The 23,966-nt window shown below is 36.0% G+C and overlaps 1 protein-coding gene across 3 annotated transcripts in view; it reads right to left on the bottom strand.

The window, feature by feature from the left end:
- ARFGEF1 (ADP ribosylation factor guanine nucleotide exchange factor 1) overlaps positions 1–23,966 on the bottom strand; it is a 145,025-nt gene that overhangs the window by 67,651 nt on the left and 53,408 nt on the right. For all 3 annotated transcript variants that reach the window (XM_059902337.1, XM_059902335.1, XM_059902336.1), the window contains exons 2-7: positions 18,371–18,401; positions 17,680–17,836; positions 16,528–16,674; positions 14,906–15,085; positions 8,916–9,192; positions 5,860–5,970 (exon numbers count right to left, since the gene is read on the bottom strand). In XM_059902337.1, coding sequence (XP_059758320.1) covers positions 5,860–5,970; positions 8,916–9,192; positions 14,906–15,085; positions 16,528–16,674; positions 17,680–17,836; positions 18,371–18,401 — 903 coding nt within the window. The remainder of the gene's footprint in view (positions 1–5,859; positions 5,971–8,915; positions 9,193–14,905; positions 15,086–16,527; positions 16,675–17,679; positions 17,837–18,370; positions 18,402–23,966) is intronic.

Below are 23,966 nucleotides of genomic sequence, written 5' to 3'. Positions count from 1 at the left end.
ATATTTAATTTCACTCGTGGAGAAATGCAAATTAAAACCAAAGTAAGATACAATTCTCACCTATCAGGTTGGCAAAAATTCAAAACCTTAAACTCCACTGGCAGCTTGGAGAAAAAGGCACTCTTGTATGTTGCAAGTTAAGAGTGCAAAACAATACAACACCTACGAAGAGAAATTCAGCAAAAGCTAACATACCTTCACATTCATTTACCACTTGACCTAGTAATCTTACCTCTTTGAATTTGCCCGGAGGATCAATCTCCACAAATATGAATACAGATATACATGGTTATTCACTGCAGCTTTATTTGCAATAGCAAAATACTGGAAACAACCAAAGTTCCTGTCAGCAGGGGACTGGCTGAATAAACATATACCCACATAACAGAGTATTATGCAGAGAGCCAAAAGAAAAAAGAATAAGAGAAATCTCTATCAACTGCAATAGAGGGATTTCTAGTATACATTAGGTGAAAAAAGGGGAAGAAACAGAAGATATACAGTGTTCTATCAAAAAGAAAGAGAAATAATCATAAGTATTTGCTTACTTCTCTGGGAAACACACACACACACACACACACACACACACACACACACACACACATTATAAACCAGGGGTCCCCAACCACCCCCAACACCCCGGGCCACACAGCACGAGGTGAGTGGTGGGTGAGTGAGCGAAGCTTCATCTGTATTTACAGCCGCTCCCCACTGCTCACATTACTGCCTGAGCTCTGCCTCCTGTCAGATCAGCGGTGGCATTAGATTCTCATAGGAGCACGAACCCTACTGTGAACTGCACATGCCAGGGATCTAGGTTGCAGGCTCCTTATGAGAATCTAATGCCTGATGATCTGACGTGGAGCTGAGGCCGTGATGCTAGTGCTGGGGAGCGGCTGCAAATAGAGTATCATTAGCAGAGAGGTTTGACTGCACAGAGACCATATGAATTAATTGCTTACAAACTCATATCAAAACCCTATCAGTGAGTGGCAAGTGAGAACAAGCTCAGGGCTCCCACTGACTCTGCAATATGGCGAGTTGTATAATTATTTCATTATATATTACAACGTAATAATAATAGAAATAGGACTTCCCTGGTGGTGCAGTCGTTGCGAATCCTCCTGCCAGTGCAGGGAACACAGGTTCGAGCCCTGGTCCAGGAAGATCCCACATGCTGCAGAGCAACTAAGCCCGTGTACCACAACTACTGAGCCTGTGCTCTAGAGCCCGTGAGCCACAACTACTGAGCCCATGGGCCACAACTACTAAAGCCTGTGCACCTAGAGCCTGTGCTCTGCAACAAGAGAAGCCACCACGATGAGAAGCCCGTGCACCGCAACGAAGAGTAGCCCCCGCTCGCCACAACTAGAGAAAGCCCGCGCACAGCAACGAAGACCCAACGCAGCAATCAATCAATAAAATAATAATAATAATAATAATAATAATAATAGAAATAAAGTGTGCAATAAATGTAATGCGCTTGAATCATACGAAACCATCCCCCTGCCCCGGTCCGTGGAAAAATTGTCTTCTACGAAACCGGTCCCTGGTGCCAAAAAGGTTGGGGACTGCTGTTATAAACTACAAGCTTATGAAAGTGGTTACCTATAAGGCAGGTCAGCAAGGGAAGAAATGGAAGGAAGAGTTCTCTGAGTAAATATTTTATATAATTTTTACTTTGAATCATGTAAATGTTCTTCAATTTAAAAAGTTAAATCAATAAAATAGTTAATACAAGTAACTTCCGAACACAGTACTCTCTTCATCCTTAGTAAGATATGTTCTAAGGACACATATGATTGCAAAGAAATCTGAACTTTAATTAATCGGCTTGTTCTTGGTAATGGCACACTGTTTTCTGCAAATTTAGGTTTTCACTGTGGAGAAAGAGACACAAGTATGAAATGCAGGAAGATGAAGAGAAACCTTGTGGTGCTGGATGTGAATTGGAACTAATAATATGCTCTTGTGATTGTATATCTCCTGTTTCTGTTCACTGGAAAAGACTAAAAGTAATAACACCTCAGTAGCAATGAGCATACCTAGTACCTAGGCCTTGGTCTCTAAATACAATTGCCCACTAAAAAGAATGACTCCTAAAGAACTTGTTGATTCCAGGGCTGGGACAAGGGAAAGCTGAAGGTGAACCTAGAACATCTTACTGTTCCAGAAAACAAGGAAATGCTCAAAGACTAATGCAATCACATCAAAAGGACACAGGGGCTGGCCTGAAGGGACTCCCACTGGCCAGATCCGGAACAAAAAATGATGACGGTAAAGGATTATAACACACTGAATAAAGGGAGGTGCTCTTCTACATATAAAAATGTTAATATTAGAATTACGAAATCACTATATTGCAATCCATGTAATATCTAAGGATCATCAAGGGATTTTATAACCAGTAAGTGAATGGATCTTGATATGATCTCAAAGTATCACTCACAGATTACTTATTAATTATAAAGGGGAAAATATTCCCTTACAATGAAGAGAGCTGGTGGTCATCTTTAACCAGGTGATCAAACATTATCACCAACAGGGGGTAACTTAATTATGCACCAATTTATATGATGTAATAAGAAATACCAACATTACCCATGCAGTATTTTTGCCAAATATGTTTACTCTAAATCAAAATAAGGAAACCATCAGATCAATTCAAACTGTGCAACATTCTACAAGACACTATTATACTCTTAAAAATAAAAGTAAATGTTATGAAAGATGGAAAAAAAAGGCAAGAGGACTTGTTCTCAACTAATGAGACCAAAGAGACATAATCAAATGCAGCAAGTGTACCTAGAATGGGTCTTGGACTAAAAAAAGGAAAAAAGAGGATATAAGAAACACATTTGGGGACAACTAGGAACACTTTAAAGTGTATTTATATTAGATATTCCTAAAAGAGTGTTATTTTTCTTAGGTGTGAAAATGGAATTGTGGTTATGTATGAGAATGCCCTTATTCTTAGAGGATATATGCTGAGTTATTTTAGGGGTAAAGCGTCATGTTGTATATAGCCAACTTTCAAATGGTTCAGCAAAGACAAAACACACACACAGGTCTACTTGAAGACAAGTAAAACAAATGTAGCAAAACTGTTAATAATTAGTGATCTAGAAAAGAACCTACAGTTTTCACTGTACTGTTCCTTGAACTATTCTCTAGGTTTGAAAGTTTTCTAAGTAAAAAGCAGAAAAATGAAAGAACTTTCACTTCACACTCTGTATTCATATGTATTAGAGACTGGCAAAGGACCAGACAGTAGACATTTTAGGCTTTGCTGGCCATATTATCTTTGTTGCCACTACTCAACTTTACTTTTGTAGTGCAAAGGCAGCCACTATAAGCAATACATAAACAAATAAGCATGGCTGTGTTCCAATAAAACTTTATTTACAAAAATAGGTAGGGGGCCAAATTTGGTTCATGGAACATTATTTTCCAACCCCTAATATACATTATAAAATTTTAAGAGAATGTGGGGGTACCTAATACTTTCTTTCTTCCCTTATTATAAGTTTATGGTTTTTTGAAAAATTCATATTCCCCAAGACCATGCTCTCTTCTTTAGCCTCTACACTTTCCCATTTGGTAATCTACTTCAAGTACTAATTTTAACAGAATGACTCCCACCTATAACACCTGCCTTGATATCTCTTAGGCCAGAGTTCTATATTTCCATTATATATTTCATAAACATTTCCACATGAATGGCACACCTGAAGGTCAAATGCAATGTCAAAATAAAAATTAGTACCTTTTTTCCCATGCCAACATCTACTCCAATAATTCTACCAATAGTACTACCACCCACTTACCCATTTAGGCTCAAAAACTGGGAGACTGCCTGTGCAGAAAAGAGCTAACATAGCATGCCTGAGACTGCCTATCCTTAAAAGGCCTGCTTGCAAGGTTGGCTCTTGGCTGGAACCTTGGAACTTACCACTTTGGGAGGATTCTCACTCTTCCCAGAACTAATAAAAGTGGCTCACTGTGCCTCAAAAGTTTGTACAAATAATGTGGCTTATGCTGGAACACCAGCTTTCCCTCTGGGAATCTGGAATTCTGGTATATGCAGATAGAGAGTGCCTATACGACCGGCTCCCCAAAAAAACTTTGGGCACTCAGTCTCTAAGGAGCTGCCCTGGTAGACAACACTTCACAATTCAATGCTTGAGGAATTAAGCGTTTTCCATGTAACTTCACTGGGAGAGGAATCCTGGAAGTGTGCACCTGATTTCCTCCAGACTTTGCCCCATATGCCTTTTCCCTTTGATGATTTTGCCTTGTACCTTGACTCACCACATCACAGTGGTGAGTGTAACTATATGATGAGTCCTTCTAGTGAATCACCAAATCTTGAGGTAATCTTGGGGACTTTTGACACAGTTTTTATTCTCTCTTTCACCTAGATTTCAATCAGCTGCAAACTCTTCTTGATTCAACTTCCATTATCTCACTTCTCATTCACTTCTTCCTCTCTATTTCCACTGTTACTGTCCTATTTAGGTTTAGATTACTGCACTGGTCTTTTACTGGACTTCATATTTCCCTACTTAGCTTCTTAAAACATTATTCTGATTACTTCATTTCTTAGTTCTAAAATCTTCAATGGTAATTTATTCTCTCTTAGAACGAAGTCCAAAATCCTAAAGCTGGAATTTATAACCATCCATTGGTTGGCTCCAAACTACTTCTTCAAACTTATTTTCTACCATATGACACCACATACTCTACACTTCAGCCAAATCACCACCTGCCAATTCCCAAATCATTCTCTCTAGACTTTAGCTAACAGTTTCCCATACATCAAACACCACTCCCTATACCTGCGTGAATATCTGTACAGTCTAAGTTCAAGTGTCACCTCCTACATGAAGCCCTCCTGGATAATTTTAGCTAGAAATACCCATTCTTTTTTTTGAATTTTAATGGGATTTTAGCTATTTCTTTCTAATGGCACTTATCTTACATTCCTATACTCCAGAACCCGTTTCCTCCAGAGCATGGTCTATTTCAGATAAACTTTTGTGTCTCCTTACAGTGCCATACAATTGTATGTGCCTCATAAGTATTCGTTGAATGAAAAGATGAATGAAAAATTAAGAATGCAATCAGATGAATACTTGCTTCTAGTGTTGTACTAAAGAAGGAAATATATTCTTAGAAATGACGTTATAAATGGAAATCAGGCATGGCTGAAATAGTACTATTCTCATTCAAGAGCCACACTGTACATTTAATCATATTTCTAGAAGTACATGTAGCAAGGTACTATGCTTAGTCCTGTGCAAGATACCATGAATTAAATAAGCTTCAGTGGATTGGTCTCAAATCTAATCCTATCTATAATAATATTGTTCACAAGAAGTGTGAGTGAAACTCCTAACAAACTTTAAAAAATTTTCATAGTACAATCCATATGCTAGGACCTGCCCCTGTTATCAGCTATGACTTGGGTCATGATAATAAAGGTATAAGAAATCACGGTTTTTCCAAAGATACAAAATACTAAAAACCAAATCAATTTAAACATTTTCTAGTTTATAAAGTTTAACACATTTAGGAGGATGGAAAATATACACTTGCCCTTCTCCCAGCAAACATAAAAACAAAAAATGAAATGGTAATCAACCTTTTTTTTAATGGGGTGGGGAACAGTGGGTTTTTATAAACAGATTATAACTGAAACTAGAGAAAAAGGAAGTACTCATCTATAATCAAAGAGATTTAAATGTTTTTTCTACACACAATTTTTGCCTTTTTTGTTTTGCACATTATAAAACAGTCCCCACAGTCACATGAAATAACATAAGACAGAATAAACTAATTTCAAGTCAAATACTCTACCTCCAACGATGACGTTCACCATTTCTTCTACAATGCTCTGCACGATGTCTCGTGGCTTTTCCTCACAGTCATGGTTTCCTCCATCACATAATACATCATTTTTAGATAATGCTTTAGAAAAGAAAAATTCAAGAAAACAGTATTTTAGTTTTTTGGAAACTTTTACTAAACATGTATAATGAAAAAAATCTAAGAAATTAAGAATAAAAGAAAAAAAACAGATATATGAAACTAGAAGCAATTACATGTTAAATCTTCAAAACTTTTAACCAAACCATATTTTAAAATATTTTATCATTTCAAGTCAATTTCAACAATGATTCGTTTGACAAGCTATTAAATGACTATTCAACTTAAATGAGTTTTCTAGATTATTCATTTAAGAACCAAAACTTTAAAAAGTATTCTGAATGAAACATTTCTAACATGTCTCACACTTATCAAATAATACTAAACGTAATTAAAGCTTGTTTTGATTAATTAGGCTCACCAGTAATAACAAGCTCGTCATTGTGCTCTAATATAATGAGGTCCTTGAAGAACCAGAGACAGGGCTATCTGAGCTCTTCCTCACTATTTTTTCCCCAACACACTCCACATATCCAATGTAAAACTAAATTTAGTAAGTAAAAAAGAATTCATCTCCCAATTTAACATTAATCAAAACCAGATATAACTACCAATCAGAACTTCTGAACACACAAGAAACTAATAAAACTTGATATTCCCAGTTAGTCTGTAGCGACTATTGCACATAAAAATACGGTTTCCCCGGGATTTTCTGAAATGCTGAAAATATCTCGGGAAGGCTCAATTAGCACTTTATGATGCTTTGGGATCTGGGTCCCTGTTCTGGGAGCCACTGCCCTACAGCAAATGGCCTCAGACTGCATGTGAGCTTATGGTGGTACTGTCTACACACCCCCCCCCCCCCACAACTCACACTACTATAAAGGACCACTACTTAAAACTCTGACTTCCAGAAGTCTGTCCTCCCTAATCTACTGTTTGCTGCATTCTACAAAATACTGAATGTCACAGGAGAAATGTGATAAACAAGCATGTCAAATCAGTAACTATTTTATAAAAAATTCAAATACAACAGCATTTAGATTCTTCTGTGGAGTAAAAACATATAAATGTCTTGACATAACAGTCTTTCCATCTTTCTTAAATTTTGTATTTCTGCACTCTAGTTGGCTAAAGTTACCAAGAGTCTAAAAATTAACAGTTTCAACATAACTAAATATACAGTCACTAAAATGTGCACAAAATGATTAGCAAATCAAGAGTCAATTCTCTTATAAATTATCTGATAGAAATAGATTAGAGTAGCCGTGAATAATACTTATTACACATGCGAAATGATTATAGAAGTTAACTTTTATGCCCAAAGTCACACAGCCAGTAAGTGACAGAGGTGTGATTCAAAGCAGATAATATAATTCCAGACCATGCACTCTCAACCAACAGCTCAAATATAATTCCAGACCATGCACTCTCAACCAACGGCTCACAGGCAAAATTTTCATTCATATCAGCTGTCGGGAGAAAAACACCTTTAAAAATAATCACAACTATGCCACAGGAATTATGCCTTATTTATAGTGCTGTATCCTAAAAGGTACTTACAGTGGTACCTACTACACAGTAGATGCTTCCACCCCTTGGGGTCTCGGCCTATGTTGTTTCTTCTGTTAGAAAACTCCCTAAATTTTCTAGCTAGGCAATTCCTACCCTTATCCAAACAAGATTCAGCTAAAGCATCACTTTCTCTACAAAAGTACTTCCCAACTCTGCTCAGCAGAACTATCTTATGCATGCCACTTGCAGGATATTTATCACATTACACCTCATTTATACATGCCTGACCTTCCAGGCAGACCATGAGCACCCTAAGAGCAATGGCTACATCTTCATCAGCTTTTTTAACCCCAAGTCCTAGCACAGTGCCTGGGACACCGTATGCTAAATCAATATTTGCTGAACGCATGGATGAAGAAATGGAGGAATAAAAACAGTTCCAGCCTTATTATATAGATTAGCTCTTTGAACAGCTCCTTTATAAACTTACAGTGAAAGTAGGGGAAATTTTAGCAAGGGCCAGCTAGAAAAATGTAAATCATATAGGCAGTATGGATTCATTATTAACTTGAGTACTAGAAATGCTTGGTTTATCAAAACTGTCCCTTTTAAAGTAAATGCTAAATAAAGTTCTCTTAAAAAGAGTAAAAAGGCACCTATTCATGACACTGCTGATGTTCATACCACTGTTATGTTATGGAAAAGATGTGGTTAAAAAAAAAAAATCAAGAGCTGAAAATATACTATAGAAGTCTTTCCTCAAAGTAAAGTAAAAACACAGAATTCAGATGAATTGTAACTAAGCCCTAACCATCTTAGTTCTATAAAACCACACTGGAAAGGCAACAGAATTTCCATCATTTTTTGACACCAAGCTAAGGAGGAACAAAGGGAAGAAAGTCGTTTCCTGGCAGTTTAATAGAACAGTTAAAGCTGAGAATAACGTTTGGGGAAAAAATGACTGCACGTGATTATTTTTAGAGAAACACATTTGTAAAATAAATAAATGCAATTTAATTTTTGTAATCTTGTAACCTTTTTCTTATAAATAAATTTACTTAGAAAAAAACACCGTCAGAAAATATCTAAATCTTATCAATTATTACACATCAGGATATAAAAATAAATAAAATATTTTTGTATGCTAGGTGGTTATTCAAAAGATATCTTTTCATATTTAATTTCAGTCCTTTTTTTTTGACAATAGTAATTTGTGAACTTATAATGATTTCCTAAAATTTTCAGTCACATTCCAGAAAACTTTACTGAATAAATAGGTCTCCTGTTTGCTATGAACTAATTTTAAGAAAACTTTATCACCTAGGATGGACAAAGTCCACGATTACCACAACGTGCCTGATACCCATTAAGTCATATCACCCTTTCCACGTTTCTTTACCAAAAATGCCCTCCTACATTCTTCCCCCAACACACACCTCCCAACCCCTGCCACCCCTTCTCAGAAAGATTACTTTCGGCTGCAGCTGCCTGATCAGCTTCGGTCTGTTCATTTTCTGCACTGGAAGTATCAGATCCATTTTCAGGTTCTGTATCATCCTGAAGGCTTTTATCCACATCATGTGAATGGGGATCAAGGTCCCCTTCATGCTCCTGGGATATATGATCAACAGTCTGAGGCGGCAAATATCTAAGTTGAGGTGATTCAGGCTCATGATGGCTTACTGGAGACTGCAACAGATGATGATGCTGTCGATGCCTTTCTTTTTCCATTTGTTTGGCTTCCTGCAACTGGAAAGAAAGAAAGAAATTTCCTGTATTAGCAAAATAAGTTCTTTAAAATTTGGAGGGGTAATGTTACACTCAACTATAAATCCTTCATAGGAGCTGCCACCTTGTCTCCAGGCTCAGGAATCGTAGTCCATCAGAAATAAAAAACTAAAACATACTAAAAACACACAACAACAGAAAACAGTGGTTACTCCTTAGCGGGGTGGAATCTGGCAAACAAGAACAGAGATGGAAGTCTTTCACTATATCCTCTTGTCATTATTTTTGGTGTTTGAATGATGTAAATGTACTACTGAAACAAAACAAAATGAAAAACAAATTAATTTTTAATAACCTTAGGATGATAACTGGACTGTTGCCAATGTAACAGTAGATTTACCTAAGATCAAATAAAAGCTTCACTAAGGGAGGAAAAAAGTGGACAGGGAAATAAAATACACACACATTCATTTTTACTTATATATACAGAAACAAAGTCTAGACATTTACACAAGAAACTAGTAATAATGGTTACCTTTGGGGGCAGAAGTTAGGAAATGACCGAATTGGAAACGAGTGGGAGGGAACTTTTCAGTGTGTACCTTTCTGTAGCATGTTCTTTTGTCACCTTGCCAAATGTCTTCTAATGAAAAAATAATAGTTACATTTAATAAATAAAATTGCAATGAATACTTAAATGCCTCTGCCCAATCACTCATCTAATAAGAATGAAAAAACTTTATAAATGTTCCAGTTTTATTTTAGGAGACCTAAATTATTATGTACATAATACCACGTGTAAAACTGGCTCACTTACAAGATGCTAAAAACAGTAACAATCAAGATCACAGGGTTTCATTTTTTAGCACTTTATTGCTTTTAGACACATCTCTTTTGATCCTCATGACCTAACAGGAATCATTCTCACAGAATTAATTTCCACAAAGATAAATATTTTACAGTGTCAAATATGAACATTTCATATTCCTAGTAATATTCTAGGTTATGCGGAAATACCAGAATTATATGAATTTATAAAACAAATTTGAATTAAAAGATTTTAATGCCCAAAAGGTACGAAAAGACTTATAATCTGTATGATCTAAGTCCCTTATTTTACAGATAAGGAAACTGATGGGCATGACTAGTTGCACACAGTTGGAATCAGAAGAGACTTCTCAAAGCTTTAGGCCATTCATGAGAAAGTCCATTTCCAAATTAACAGTGAGGAACCTTTGACTTGCAATCTAATCTCGCCCTCAGCCTAACTTCAGCTAATCCGTACCATGGTTTAGTAGGGCAAGCACATGCTTTGGAATTACAGACAGGCATAATGTTGAATTCTAGTTTTTTCTACTTATTCCAGAGTTGTATAAACTCTAGAAAGATCCTTGGGAAAAAAGAAGAAATTAACTTTAAACATTTTCTATACACTTTCATACTTTCTAGAGTAGGGTTTCTCAACATCAGTACTATCGACCTTTGGAACAGATAATCGTGTGTGTGTGTGTGTGTGTGTGTGTGTGTGCGCGTGCACGCGCACGGGCTGAGGGAGGTGGAGGTTGTCCGGGGTGCTGCAGGGAGTTTAACAACATCCCAATCCCTATCTCTAATGGGTAGAAACCCATTACAGGTCATGACTCACCCCAGTCATGACAAAAGTGTCTCAAATGAGGCTTGGGGGGCAAAACCACCTCCAGTTGAAAACCACTGTTATAGAGAAAGAAATTAGCATCTTCTCCTTTGACATAATTTTAGAACTGAACACTTTATAGTGAATTTTATTTGGGAAGGAGAGGAAAAGTTATCAGCAGTATATACGAATGAATTAGACTTCTAGCTTAGAATAGTTTAGCAAATGTGGAAAATTATTCTGCTTCGCCTTTTTAATTTTCTCTCTCCCCTGACTTTTCTAATTATCCATAGCACAGAACTAATATGCCTCATGACACAAAACATGTTCACAGCCTTTATCATAACTCAGTTATATATTTATTTGTGTGATTATTTAAGATCCATCTTTCCCGTCTATGTCTGTAAGAATTTTGAAAGTAGTGGTGATACAGTGCTGGTATTTTGCCCAGCACTGTACAACTGAGAACTAGAACAGTGCCAAGAACATACAGGGAATGTAGTAAAATTTGCTGAACAAGTCAAACCAATAAAACTTATATTTCTTCCATTAAAAAGTGATAAAATTTCATTCACTTCTTCAAAAAAAAAAGCAGCAAAACTATTATATGTGGTTGCAAAATATTAGCAATAATCCAATGTCAATACATAGGAGAGTGACTGAATAGACTATAGTACAGGCTCGAGTACTCTGCATCTATAAAAAAGAATGAGGAAGATTTAAGGGCTGATATGGAATGCTTTCCAGGACATACTGCTAAGTGAAAAGAGTATGAAAGAGTATCCAGAGTACATGTGGTAGCCAGCCTTTTTAAGATGGCCACCAATGATCTCTACCTCTTGATTTTCACTTCTTTGTAGAGTCCCCTCCCACACTGTGCCAGGGATGGTCTGGGTGATCACTTCTTTTTTTTTTTTTTTAAACATCTTTATTGGAGTATAATTGCTTTACAATGTTGTGTTAGTTTCTGCTGTACAACAAAGTGAGTGAGCTATATGTATACATATATCCCCATATCCCCTCCCTCACACCCTCCCTATCCCACCCCTCTAGGTGGTCACAAAGCACCGAGCTGATCTCCCTGTGCTATGTGGCTGCTTCCCGCTAGCTATCTATTTGACATTTGGTAGTGTATATATGTCCATGCCACTCTCTCACTTTGTCCCAGCTTACCCTTCCCCCTCCCCGTGTCCTCAAGTCCATTCTCTACGTCTGCGTCTTTATTCCTGCCCTGCCCCTTAGATTCGTCAGAACTATTTTTTTTTTTTTTTTTAGATTCCATATATATGTGTTAGCATACAGTATTTGTTTTTCTCTTTCTGACTTACTTCACTCTGTATGACAGATTCTAGGTCCATCCACCTCACTACAAATAGCTCAATTTTGTTTCTTTTTATGGTTGAGTAATATTCCATTGTATATATGTGCCACATCTTCTTTATCCATTCGTCTGTCGATAAAGAAGCAACTTAGGTTGCTTCCATGTCCTGGCTATTGTAAATAATGCTGCAATGAAGACTGTGGTACATGACTCTTTGGGTGACCACTTCTGATCATAAGGTAGACAATGTAGCTTCTGCCTTTTTTGTCTCTCTCTCTCTCTCATTCTCTGCCCAATGAAGGCTTTAAATGACTTCAGCCCCAGTTGATACTGTGATCCACGCAGCCAACTGCAACCTCATGTGAAATCCAAGCTACAACCACCAGCTAAGCCACTCTTGGATTCTGGACCCTCAGAAACTGTGAGAGATAAGCAGCTAAGCTGTGAGTTTTAAGCAGCTGAAGTTTGGGGTAGTTTGTTATGCAGTGACAGATAACTAATACAGTATGCTACCTTTCATATAAGAAAGGTGATACATGAAACCATACATGTATCTGCTCACTTGTGCTAAAGAAATGTAGACGGATAAACCAGAAACAATAGAGATTAGCTACATCCAAGGGGTGGAAAGAAGGGAGGAAGAGGACTGGAGTGATAGGAATGAGGAGTATTTCTGTAGAGCTCTAACTCTTTTTTTTTTTTTTAACATTTTTATTGGAGTATAATTGCTTTACAATGGTGTGTTAGTTTCTGCTTTATAACAAAGTGAATCAGTTATACATATACATATATCCCCATATTTCTTCCCTCTTGCGTCTCCCTCCCACCCTCCCTATCCCACCCCTCTAGCTGGCCACAAAGCACCGAGCTGATCTCCCTGTGCTATGCGGTTGCTTCCCACTAGCTATCTATTTTACATTTGGTAGTGTATATATGTCCATATATACACTACCACTAACTCTTAATTCATAGTAGTGTTTAACAGACTAAAAAAATAAGCAAGCAATTAAACCAGAATGTGAGGAGTACTGAAATGGAAAACAGGCAGTAACAAACGAACTTAACTGTATTATAAAGTAATAAAATTATCCCGCTGAAGAGTATGGAGAAGAAAAGAACTAACCTAAGTATCTTTGGAAAATAATATTTTGAATGGATACTATAAGGCTAAAGACAAAGAAAAAAACAAAACCCAATAAATATAAATGTTATAACGTACCTAGTAAATTTGCTTCTCACAGTGGTATAAGTAAGCAATTCTAAAACTACTATATGTGTGTAATAGGCCTGAACAAATAATGTATCATAAAAAATGAAAGCCTTATTTCTCACTGTTTAGAGAAAGTTACAAATAAGTAAAGGGAGAAGGCTGAAATGAACCCTGTGGTACTGGCCTGGAATCAGAAGCATCAGTGTGAACACACAGTTTTTAAGACATACGGATGGGTAGCCACACACGGGGTGGGGGAGGTGGGGTAGCTGGACACATATGTATTTCCTAGTGCAGTCTGCTGGGAGGGCCTAGAAGCAGTAACATCTCAGCTGCAGTGAACACACCTGGCACTCAGATCTTGGTATCCAATTACCATTCTCCAACTGAAGGAGCCAGGGCTCCCTGTTTATGTGTCTACTACTCCAGGGGGAGAAGTAGAGAAAATTCAAAATGAGCAGGGAACATCTTGAGATTCCAGAAAGTGAAGAGGTACTCAAAAAAGGATGGGAGCTATTGTCAAAAGGACAGAAGGCCAAAGCTGGAATAACTGGGGCAACAGAATAAATAACGACAGAACTGGATTATAAAACATAGAATAAAGTAAACACCCATGAATACAGATTGATATAAATAAAAAACTGAATAAATAAATAGGAAAGGAGAATAATTTTGGTTAACAGATATAGAAAGAGAGAGAAACAGAAAATCACCACCAGGGAAACACAGCAGTAATAACTGCTGCCGGTAAGATCCACCAATGGATACTCAAATTGGGTGTGGGGGAATATGAGGAAAACAACAGGATATTTGCATAGTCTGAAAGTATCTCTCCTGAGATATTTATTAAATGTAAAAGAATAACTTTTCAGTGGAGGAACCTGGAAGATACCACCTTAACTAAGTAGTCAGGGTTACTTTACTTAATAGTACTATACCAGTGTTAATTTCTGCTTCTGAACATTGTAACATGGTTATGTAAGATGTTGCATTAAGAAAGCAGAGTAAAGAGGATCTCTCTGTAAATATTTTTGCAACTTTTCTGTAAGTTTAAAATCAGTTCCAGATAAAAAGTTAGAAGTTGGTTTTTAATTATGAAGACCTAGATAATTAAAAAAAAAAAAAAGATTCTCTAGCTGCTGGTCTCTTACCCTCCTCCCCAAATATATTTCATCACTATAGAAATTTATTTTATTTTTTAAAGGCTCAATGAATAAATAATTTTATACCAGAATAGATCAAATTAGGTAACTTGATATTTACATTACACTCATCTACTAAGCTTGAGAGCAATAAAAATATCAATTCATAAACACTTCCATGAGGATGATAGCAATCGATATCTTTCAAATTCTATTTGTGAACAATTAAAAATGTATTTTATCCAAAGTCAAGTAAGTCAGTAAGCCTCAAAACAAAAACAATACCACAGATCTCCAGTACGTAAAACTGTAAATGAAAGACATTTTCCTCACAGGCACAAAAGATTTCACTATATTTTCTGTAAAATCTTTTCTATAGTTGATGCCTGTGGTGTTCTATACAATCTCTTTCATTTTTTAATACTTACTGCTTGGTTTTCCATGCGTGCAAAGATAACATTTAGCATCTGAGTAAGAGTAGCTTTGGCTGTTGTCTGATTGATGAGATTTTTGCTTGCTAGATAGATATTGTAACATGTTCTCACAGCTTGCAGTACAGTTCCTTCGTGAATTTCTATGTGTTGAGATGTTACTGCAGTAAGTAAAGCCTTTAAAAAAAAATACAGTTAAAGCAATTTTTTTTGCATCCAGAGTTTCAGCACAAAAATACATTGGTATTTTTGTATTAGAATTAAAAATTGCAGACACCATTACCACTTTAAGGTAATGTATACAGATTTTCTACCTGCCTTAAATATATCATCAATTGCTAAAATATTTTATGTTTTCCCCATCCTGGTTGTAGTTTCCATATAATCCTCCCAAACCCAAAATGCTAAAAAACCATTCAACTGATTTACTTCAATCCGAGTTTCATTTTAATAGAATATTATTTTGGTTTACGAAAATGCACAGCGTTAATACTCTGTCATAGTGTAGCACAGATATGCTTCATATGATGTATCTGTTGAACTAGACGTCAACTTGGGAAGGATACATATTGTGTCCTATTCACTTTCAAATTTTTCTGAGATCTAACTTATAGACTGAACTCAATGTGCTGTTGTTATTATTGTTGAAGATGCTTACAAATGTTTTAAAATAAAGCATTTAAAATAATTCTAAGGTGAATCCTCCAATAAAGTGAACAGCTATAATTTATGTGAACTGTCACACATTAGGTTACTCAATTTCTCAAAAGCAAGGACTCATATCTTTTGTCTTTCTATGTTGCACAATGCTATGCAGGGTCAGCATTGAGCACATACTAAACAAACCACAACTGACATGAAACTGCAAACAACAGGCCAAACTGAATAGCTTTATTAAAATAAAGACATTTTATGACTTATGAAGTAAATGCAGCTATGAGACTGAAAGGCTCAGAAGGGGTGACAGACACACATAAAGGACACTTCATACATGTAAACAATTTCAAAAGTACTAATAGTACAAGAAAATTTTTACTAACAAATAAACATACCACCACTACTATTAGCAGTAACATTAAAAATTCAATACGTATAGTAGACTGAAAACACAAGTGAGTGATTTTTCTTTAAAGGAATTTAATGATCCAGGTGTATCACAGCACAAACCCAGGACAGGATTTAGCTGAGCAGGTTCAGCAGATTGACAGGTGCAAGGGAAGCAGGAAAGCTGGGGCTCAAGCAGAAAAGCTGGTGCACGTGGGACTAGACTACAAGTGGTCTGACAGTAGTAGAAGAAAGTAGAAGGGTCACAGGACCTTGACATGGGACCCTAAAGCTCAAAAGATAGAACCATGTTAGAAACTGGAAAGCTCTGGAAGACTCTGGGGGCCTAAACTGGGGCCTTCAAAATAAGAGATTTGGTAATGAATCTTCTCCTAGTGAACTCCTGGCATTCAACAATAAAATCCCCTGATATGGAGTCTAAAAAGCACCCAAATGACCTCTGTTATAGCTGGAAAGCATATAAAATGACTTTTCCAAATATTTTCAAGGTAAAAGGCTTCTGATTTAAAAAAATGTAGATTATGAATAACAAGTTCATTTTTATAATTAATTACCTTTATTATTTGTAATTGAACTCCTTCATCTGTTTGAGGACCTTGGAAACAGCCACAAATTGTTTCAATAATTCTATCAATTAATTTTTTGCCTGGTGTTGTACTATCTGGAGCATTGCCAGTCAAGTGCCCATAAGCAATAAGTTTCTGAAATAGAGGAAGAAAATAAAGATCCTAATTAAGCTAACAAATATATATATATACTAATTAAATATACATTAAAATTACGATATACAACTGAACATATGTTAAACTTTTTACACAAAAATATTAAGGTATAATCAAAGCCAAGGCTATACCAACTTTTCCTAAAGAAAGCTTTATTAGCTATAAACATGTGAAATTATTTACACTTGTAATAATCACAAAAACAGAAAAATAACCATAACAAAACCACCAGGCAATACTTTGAGAAAGGCAGGCCTTAGAACTTGTCTCTGGTGAGTTCTAACAGCTTACGTCTTTCTGTACAAACATTACTGATACTGCTTTTGTGAAAGCTATCTTAACACGTTCAAATGACCCAAAATCTTTTTCCAAATTAGATCTGTGAATATGCAGAAAATCATTTCCAGACACTGGCTGCAATAAATCACAGATTTGGTCATTCATCATTACCATTATAACCCTGGAAGGAAGGCCTTAGATATTAATTTTTCAGAGAAAACAAGGTCACAAATCAAATGAACTTATCCTTATGTGTGTGTGTGTCTGTGTGTGGAAGTAAAACAGGAAGACAGAAAGGAATTTTTCTGACATAAATGAAGGTCAGAGCTAAAGTTTCACAGTAAATATAAATACTAAACTGTTAATATTAACCTACTGCTTTACACAAAACAGCAAGCATCCAGTAAAATCACTGCAAATAATGAAGTATGTAAAATCAGCAGCAGGTTACAACACTTCCATTATCGATAACCTTAGTAAAGATTTTGTGTCTCACTAAGCTAACTAATGATTTCTGCTATCCTTAAACTGGAAACATCTTTTTGCAACTATTGTTTCTCTTAAATATAAGCAACCATTTGGTTTCTTACCACAAAAAAGAATAATCAAGGCTTTCATGGAAAATGTATGAATCATCAATTGTGAGTACTACTTAGAAACACACTCAAATTAGACGGTTTTTGGATAGTGCCATTTCATACATACCTGTAAACAATCTAGAGATGTACTAACTATGCGGGGACACTTGGACTGGCATGCCAATTCAAAGGGCAGGAAGTACTTGTCTGCTTCGATAAAATTTGTCTTTGATTTCACTGGTGGAAGAGTGCTTGATCCAGCTTTTGCTTCTCCATGAGGAGGACTAAGTGAAAAAAGAAGAGTCTGATTAAAATATCACATTCATCATATTGATGATACACTCACTTTAATTTCAGTTCTAAAAAGCAAAGCACTTTGCTAAACCAATTTTTATTTTCCCATATTTCATGAGGAAACCAAAGCCCAGAGAAGTTAAGTGATTTGCTATAGGTCATAAGCTAGTGGCCAGAGCTATAATTAAATGCAAGAAAAAAATTTTTAACTAATTAATTAATTTAAATAAAGTATTTAGATTAAATTTTTAGTAATCTTTCTAAATATGAATCAGAGTCTTTAAGCAAAGACTTTAAAAGCATATCTCACAGTATTTCAGAAATACCCTTATTTGCTTATTTATGAGACTTTTTTATAAGTATGCTTACCATTATATTCAATATTTCTCAAAAATCATTTTTTAAAAAATTGATTTTATGAAGATCACATGCAGAAAATTTGCCACACTAAAATACACATGATTGTATTATTATTTTGGCCAAGACTGACAAGTCTGCAAATTAAGGAAAGAAACCCCACAAACCTCTGCTTTTCAGTTTCCGCTTTTATTTCCTCTGGGGAGGGAAAAAAGAAGCATACATTAGAAAACTTGACAAGGGAAAGATCATTAACTAATTCGATGTGATTACAGGTTTTATAAATTATTTTATAAATTCTACAAGAAGTTGGGAAGAATGCACTTTCAAAAGAAAATTAGGCACCAGAACTCTGTTGCAGCCAAATGTATTAATTTACACAAATAATTCTATAAAACTATATGAAGACTATACATTAACAACCACAAGGATAGGGTAGAATTACAGATGACTAATCCCCAAAGCATTTCCTTTTCTCCAAGTAGTTTTTCGGGGGGTGGGGGTCAAGTAGCTCTTTACATTAACCAGAAGCACTAGGATTAAGAACGGAATAATACGTATATGCTGCGTTCAAGTGACAACATACAAGGCACATGGTGGGTTAGGAGAAAAACTCAATGTACCCCCTTTGGGGTTATCTCAAGATTATCAGGCCAGGACTATAATTTCTTGATCATGTATATATGTGTTGATATTTAACCAATTTTTCTACTTAGGACTATACAAGGCACTGCAAAATACACACGCTCAATTTAATAGGAAATTTTCCCTTTTGCTTTTTATAGCCATAAGAGATGAGGTAAATTAGATAAATTCTACCTGTAATAGAAGAACCTTAAATTTAATGATAAACTGGGGAATCTGGTTAATTGATTAAACCTGTTTGAAATTTGTGAGAAAAGCATTCAAATATAACATTAATAATTACTACCACTGCAGCCAACAGTTGTTGGGAACTTACTATGTGCCAAGCACTATTACGTTTTACGTGTACTAACATGTTTAAACCTTATAACAACCCTATGAGGTTTGTACTATCATATTTCCATTTTAAAGATTAGGAAATTGAGGCACAGACTTGCTCAAGGGCTGCATGGCTTGGGTGTGTGACTAATTTGGTTTCACTAGGTGTCAAAACTAGGTAATCTAACTCCCAGATCCTGGTTTTTTAAACAACTCTATTACATAGGTGTATCTATGAATATTCAGCAAAATGAGTTAAATTTAGTATTATAAACAACTTCTAGCCCATAAGTTAATAATTATTAAAAGCTATCTTGGGGGTTCCCTGGTGGTGCAGTGGTTAAGAATCCACCTGCCAATGCAGGGGACATGGATTCGAGCTCTGGTCTGGGAAGATCCCGCATGTTGCGGAGTGGCTAAGCCCGTGCACCACAACTACTGAGCCTGCGCTCTAGAGCCCGCGAGCCACAACTACTGAAGCCCACGCGCTTAGAGCCTGTGCTCCGCAACAAGAGAAGCCACCGCAATGAGAAACCCGCGCACTGCAATGAAGAGTAGCCCCCGCTCGCCGCAACTAGAGAAAGCCCGCGCGCAGCAACGAAGACCCAATGCAGCCAAAAATAAATAAATAAAATAAATAAATTTATTAAAAAAAAAAAACTGTCTTGTATGAAGCACCTCCCACGTACCAGATAGTATAGTAAGCCCTTTATAAAGTGACCCTGCCAAATTACTCTGTCATTGCGCAATTTATTCATTACCTACTCTGTGCTAAGCACTGATGTTTGGTATTTCAGTCTAGTACTCTGTGGACCAACGCTCCTTCCATTTTACCAGTGGTAGGAGTAGAAGGGAGATAATGTGAAAATATTATCTGGGGATATTTAAAATACTACTAAATAAAAGTTCACAGTGTCTGATATTTAAGATCTGCTTATGGATACTAAAATTGTACAGGTCACCGAAAAATGTAATAAAAATAATTTAAATCACTTTTAAAAATACAGTACAGATGAGGGGGAAATGATATATTAACTGCCCCAAATCTTCATAAAATTTTTAAAAGTATTTTTTTATTTAAAAACATTACTATTATTAAGAAGCTGAGATATTGCTAAAAACCAGGTAAGGTAGAAAAAAGATGTGAGGTATGAGAAGCAGGGAGATGAGTGACAGTTTTTGCATAAAGTGAATTTCCATTTATACAACAGTTAGGAAACAGAGTATTCTGGTTCAGTAAATAATACATTAGTTAAGAATATCAGAGGTAGTATAACATTTTAAAGAGCACTGTGTTTGGATAACACCTGTCAATGAGATAACCTGTCACTAAAAAACTGTGTGACCGTAGGAAACAACCCTCACTTCACTACTTAGGTGATTGCAAAGGTACTTACAATATATTCTAAAACAGGGATCAACAAGTATGTCTCACATGCCAAAGCCAGCCCATCACTTCTTTTCATAAAGCACATGAGTTCAAGAATAGTTTTTACAGTTGAATATTTGTGATCAATTTGATGATAGGGAACACTAACTTTGAAGCCCAATGAAGAATAATGTTACCCCCCTAAAAGAATTCCACTCTTCTCATTAGTAGACCAGGGTTACAAAATTTATACTCAGTTGTTATTATTTTGAATTTCATTAAGAAAAAATGTGTGTAAATCTGTTTTCTCTTGTTATGTTAAGTACAATATCCTTGACTTTTCCTCTTGGCCCACAAAGCTCTTTACATAAAAAGTCTGCTGACCTTTGCTCTAAAACACTATGGTTCAAAGGATCCTATAGACTCTATGAACTATTTCATTCTATGATTCCATTATATTTTAAATGTCCACATTTAAATAGTCTAATAAAACATACCTAACACAAGTTAAATTGAATGTAATTTTTCTCCAGTAATTCAGATCATACTATAACATTTATTTATATCTTTCTATTTATCTCCTTATTGTAAATTATACAAGGCAAAAAAAACTGTTCAAACTAATCTCATTTTTTTTTTTACAAAGAAACAAAAAACACTTTCTCAATGTTTCTAATGTCTTAAATTACTTTGCACTAAACATGAGTTTTCCTATTTTTTTCATTTTCCTGTAACATTTTTAACCCACAGTCAAAGAGTTTTTAATGTTTTGACAAAATCTTTAAAGGTCACAGAACTATCACAATTTTTCCCACTGATTATTAACATAGCTTGCATGTTTTCAGCTTGCAGGGTTATCTTCATGGTCCTGCAAAATGCTTACATTTTTACAGTCTTCTGAAGACTTGTATTCATCTTAATATACTTCCTTTCAAAGCCATTCAAGGCCACTTAAACTGAAAGACACTATCACTAAAAAGATTAAAAGAACAAGTGGCAACAGAGGAGCTGTAGAGTAAGTATCAAAATACTGAAAGTAACAATATTACAAACCACGGTATTTTAAAACAAACTGAAAAAATTTTAAGTATGTAATACTACTTTATATTTGTGCAGCAATAGAGTTTAAAACACTGTTCTATACATTACCTAATTTTATCCTCAATTCCTCACTTTATGGATAAGGAAACCATAGATCAGATTAGTTCAATAATGGCTTAAAAGTCAGCCAGCTGGTAAGTAGTGATCCAGAAACTAGTTTCTCTAGTCTTAAAGTAGTGTATTACACACTACACAGTGTGCTATATTTAAGCAACCTTTTATTAGCTGATGCAGGTGAACTGAAAAATTCAGGGTAAACATAGTGTAGAGCAGTGGTTCTGCAAGTGTGGCCCCAGGACCAGCAGCATGAGCATCACCAGACACTACACCAAACTTGCTGCATCAGAAACGACGAGTGTAGAGCTCTACAGTCTGTTTTAACAAGGCTTCAAGGCGATTCTAACAGACAAACAAGTTTAAGATCCATTGCTAGAAAGTGGTTAAAAGAAATGAGTGCAAGACAGTTGGGTTTCGTCCACTACGTCCACATCCATTTATTGTACCTTTAAGACTTCTTGGACTAGTGTTTGAGCCTATGCTAAAAAGGAATTTCTTTTCAGTTTTCTTAACTTGTAATAAATGTCCAGTAACACAGCCTTTGAGGAAACTGCCTCTCTAGTTTAATGAATTAGGGCTTGCAAACAGTTTGCTTCAGGTTGGCCTTCAACAGTAGAATCAAGAAGTACAGCTGACCTTTGAACAAGGCGAGGGTTAAATTATAATCAGCCCTCCGTTTCTGCTGTTCCTCTGCATCCATAATCCAACCAACCACGGACTGTGTAGTACTGTAGTATTTACTACTGAAAAATATCCATGTATACGTGGACCCACGCAGTTCAAACCTGCTTTGTTCAAGGGTCAACTGTAAACTAACTAATTCTCAAATATTAAAGAAAAAACACTCAGAAGAAAAAAAATATTGAAGTATCAAATTAAGAAGTAGCATACTCAAACTAAAAACCACTTGGTGCTTAATTGTGAAATATTTTCCTATTAAAGTCAGAATCATGACAAGGATGACCACAAACAGTAAAACAGTTTTGACCTTGCTCTGGAAACACTGGACAATACAAACACACAATACTGGATGTGATAAGAAAAGTCATCACTCTTGAGCTGATATAAGATAAAACCCAGACACTGGATTTGTTTGTTTAGTGATATTTAGGTTTTTAAACTATGCAGTCATAACACTTAAAAGAAACTTTATTATTGAAATTCTTTCAGGAATTCTTTTCTCTCTAGCCACTAACTCCCCCTTATCCCTTCAGAACTATTTTTATACAATCTTCTTAAAACCTTATAAACACAACCACTGCATTATATAGAGAAGGAAAGATTAAAATTGGAGGAAATGGGTCATTGTAAATTAGCATAAAAGTATAGATTTTAAAGTATTTTGAAAGAAACACAAATTTCATTCCCTTCAGGTACATTAAATTACTGAAACCAAGTACATTAAATTACTGGCACAGTTGATAAGGCACAGGACTTAAGGAACAGGAAAGAATAATTTATTTAAAAAAATAACTGATCACATGCAAGTTATGTACATGACTTCCTAAGTATATTCAATATTTCCTCTCATAATATTTTTACTATCAACTTGCTTAGCAGCTTTCTTTCCTGCACTGACAGTACAAATATACACTTCAAAATTATATTTATACAGAGCCAATAAATTCTATCATCTCTACACTATGCATGATTGATATTGCCTCTCACGACACCTTTGGTCTTACAGCATAGCTTGCACAGCAACAGAACTTAACGCAAACTAAACTGGTAATCTAAGGAAACACAAGGTCAAATGAAGAGTTGTTTCTTTTTGTTAATCAGTTTTTGCTTTTTAATTAATTTATTTTTGGCTGAGTTGGGACTTCGTTGCTGCGCACGGGCTTTCTCTAGTTGCGGCGAGCAGGGTCTACTCTTTGTTGCAGTGCATGGGCTTCTCACTGCGGTGGCTTCTCTTATTGTGGAGCACGGGCTCTAGGCGCATGGGCTTCAGTAGTTCTGGCGCGCAGGCTTCAGTAGTTGTGGCTTGCGTGCTCTAGAGCGCAGGCTCAGTAGTTGTGGCGGCGCACGGGCTTAGGTGCCCCGCGGCATGTGGGATCTTCCCGGACCAGGGCTCGAACCCGTGTCCCCTGCATTGGCAGGCGGATTCTTAACCACTGTGCCACCAGGGAAGCCTTCAAATGAAGAGTTTTTAATAAATACATTAGAACTTACACATCCAATGTGTTGTCTCCTTCAAAGCCATAACGGTGGGAGGGTATGCATCAATTATCATAATACTGCCAGTATTCAAAAATATTTGGGAAATTCACTGT

This window comes from Balaenoptera ricei, chromosome 17, assembly GCF_028023285.1.
Source record: "Balaenoptera ricei isolate mBalRic1 chromosome 17, mBalRic1.hap2, whole genome shotgun sequence".
Classification (NCBI taxonomy): domain Eukaryota; kingdom Metazoa; phylum Chordata; class Mammalia; order Artiodactyla; family Balaenopteridae; genus Balaenoptera; species Balaenoptera ricei.
This window is presented reverse-complemented; position numbering and strand designations above follow the sequence as displayed.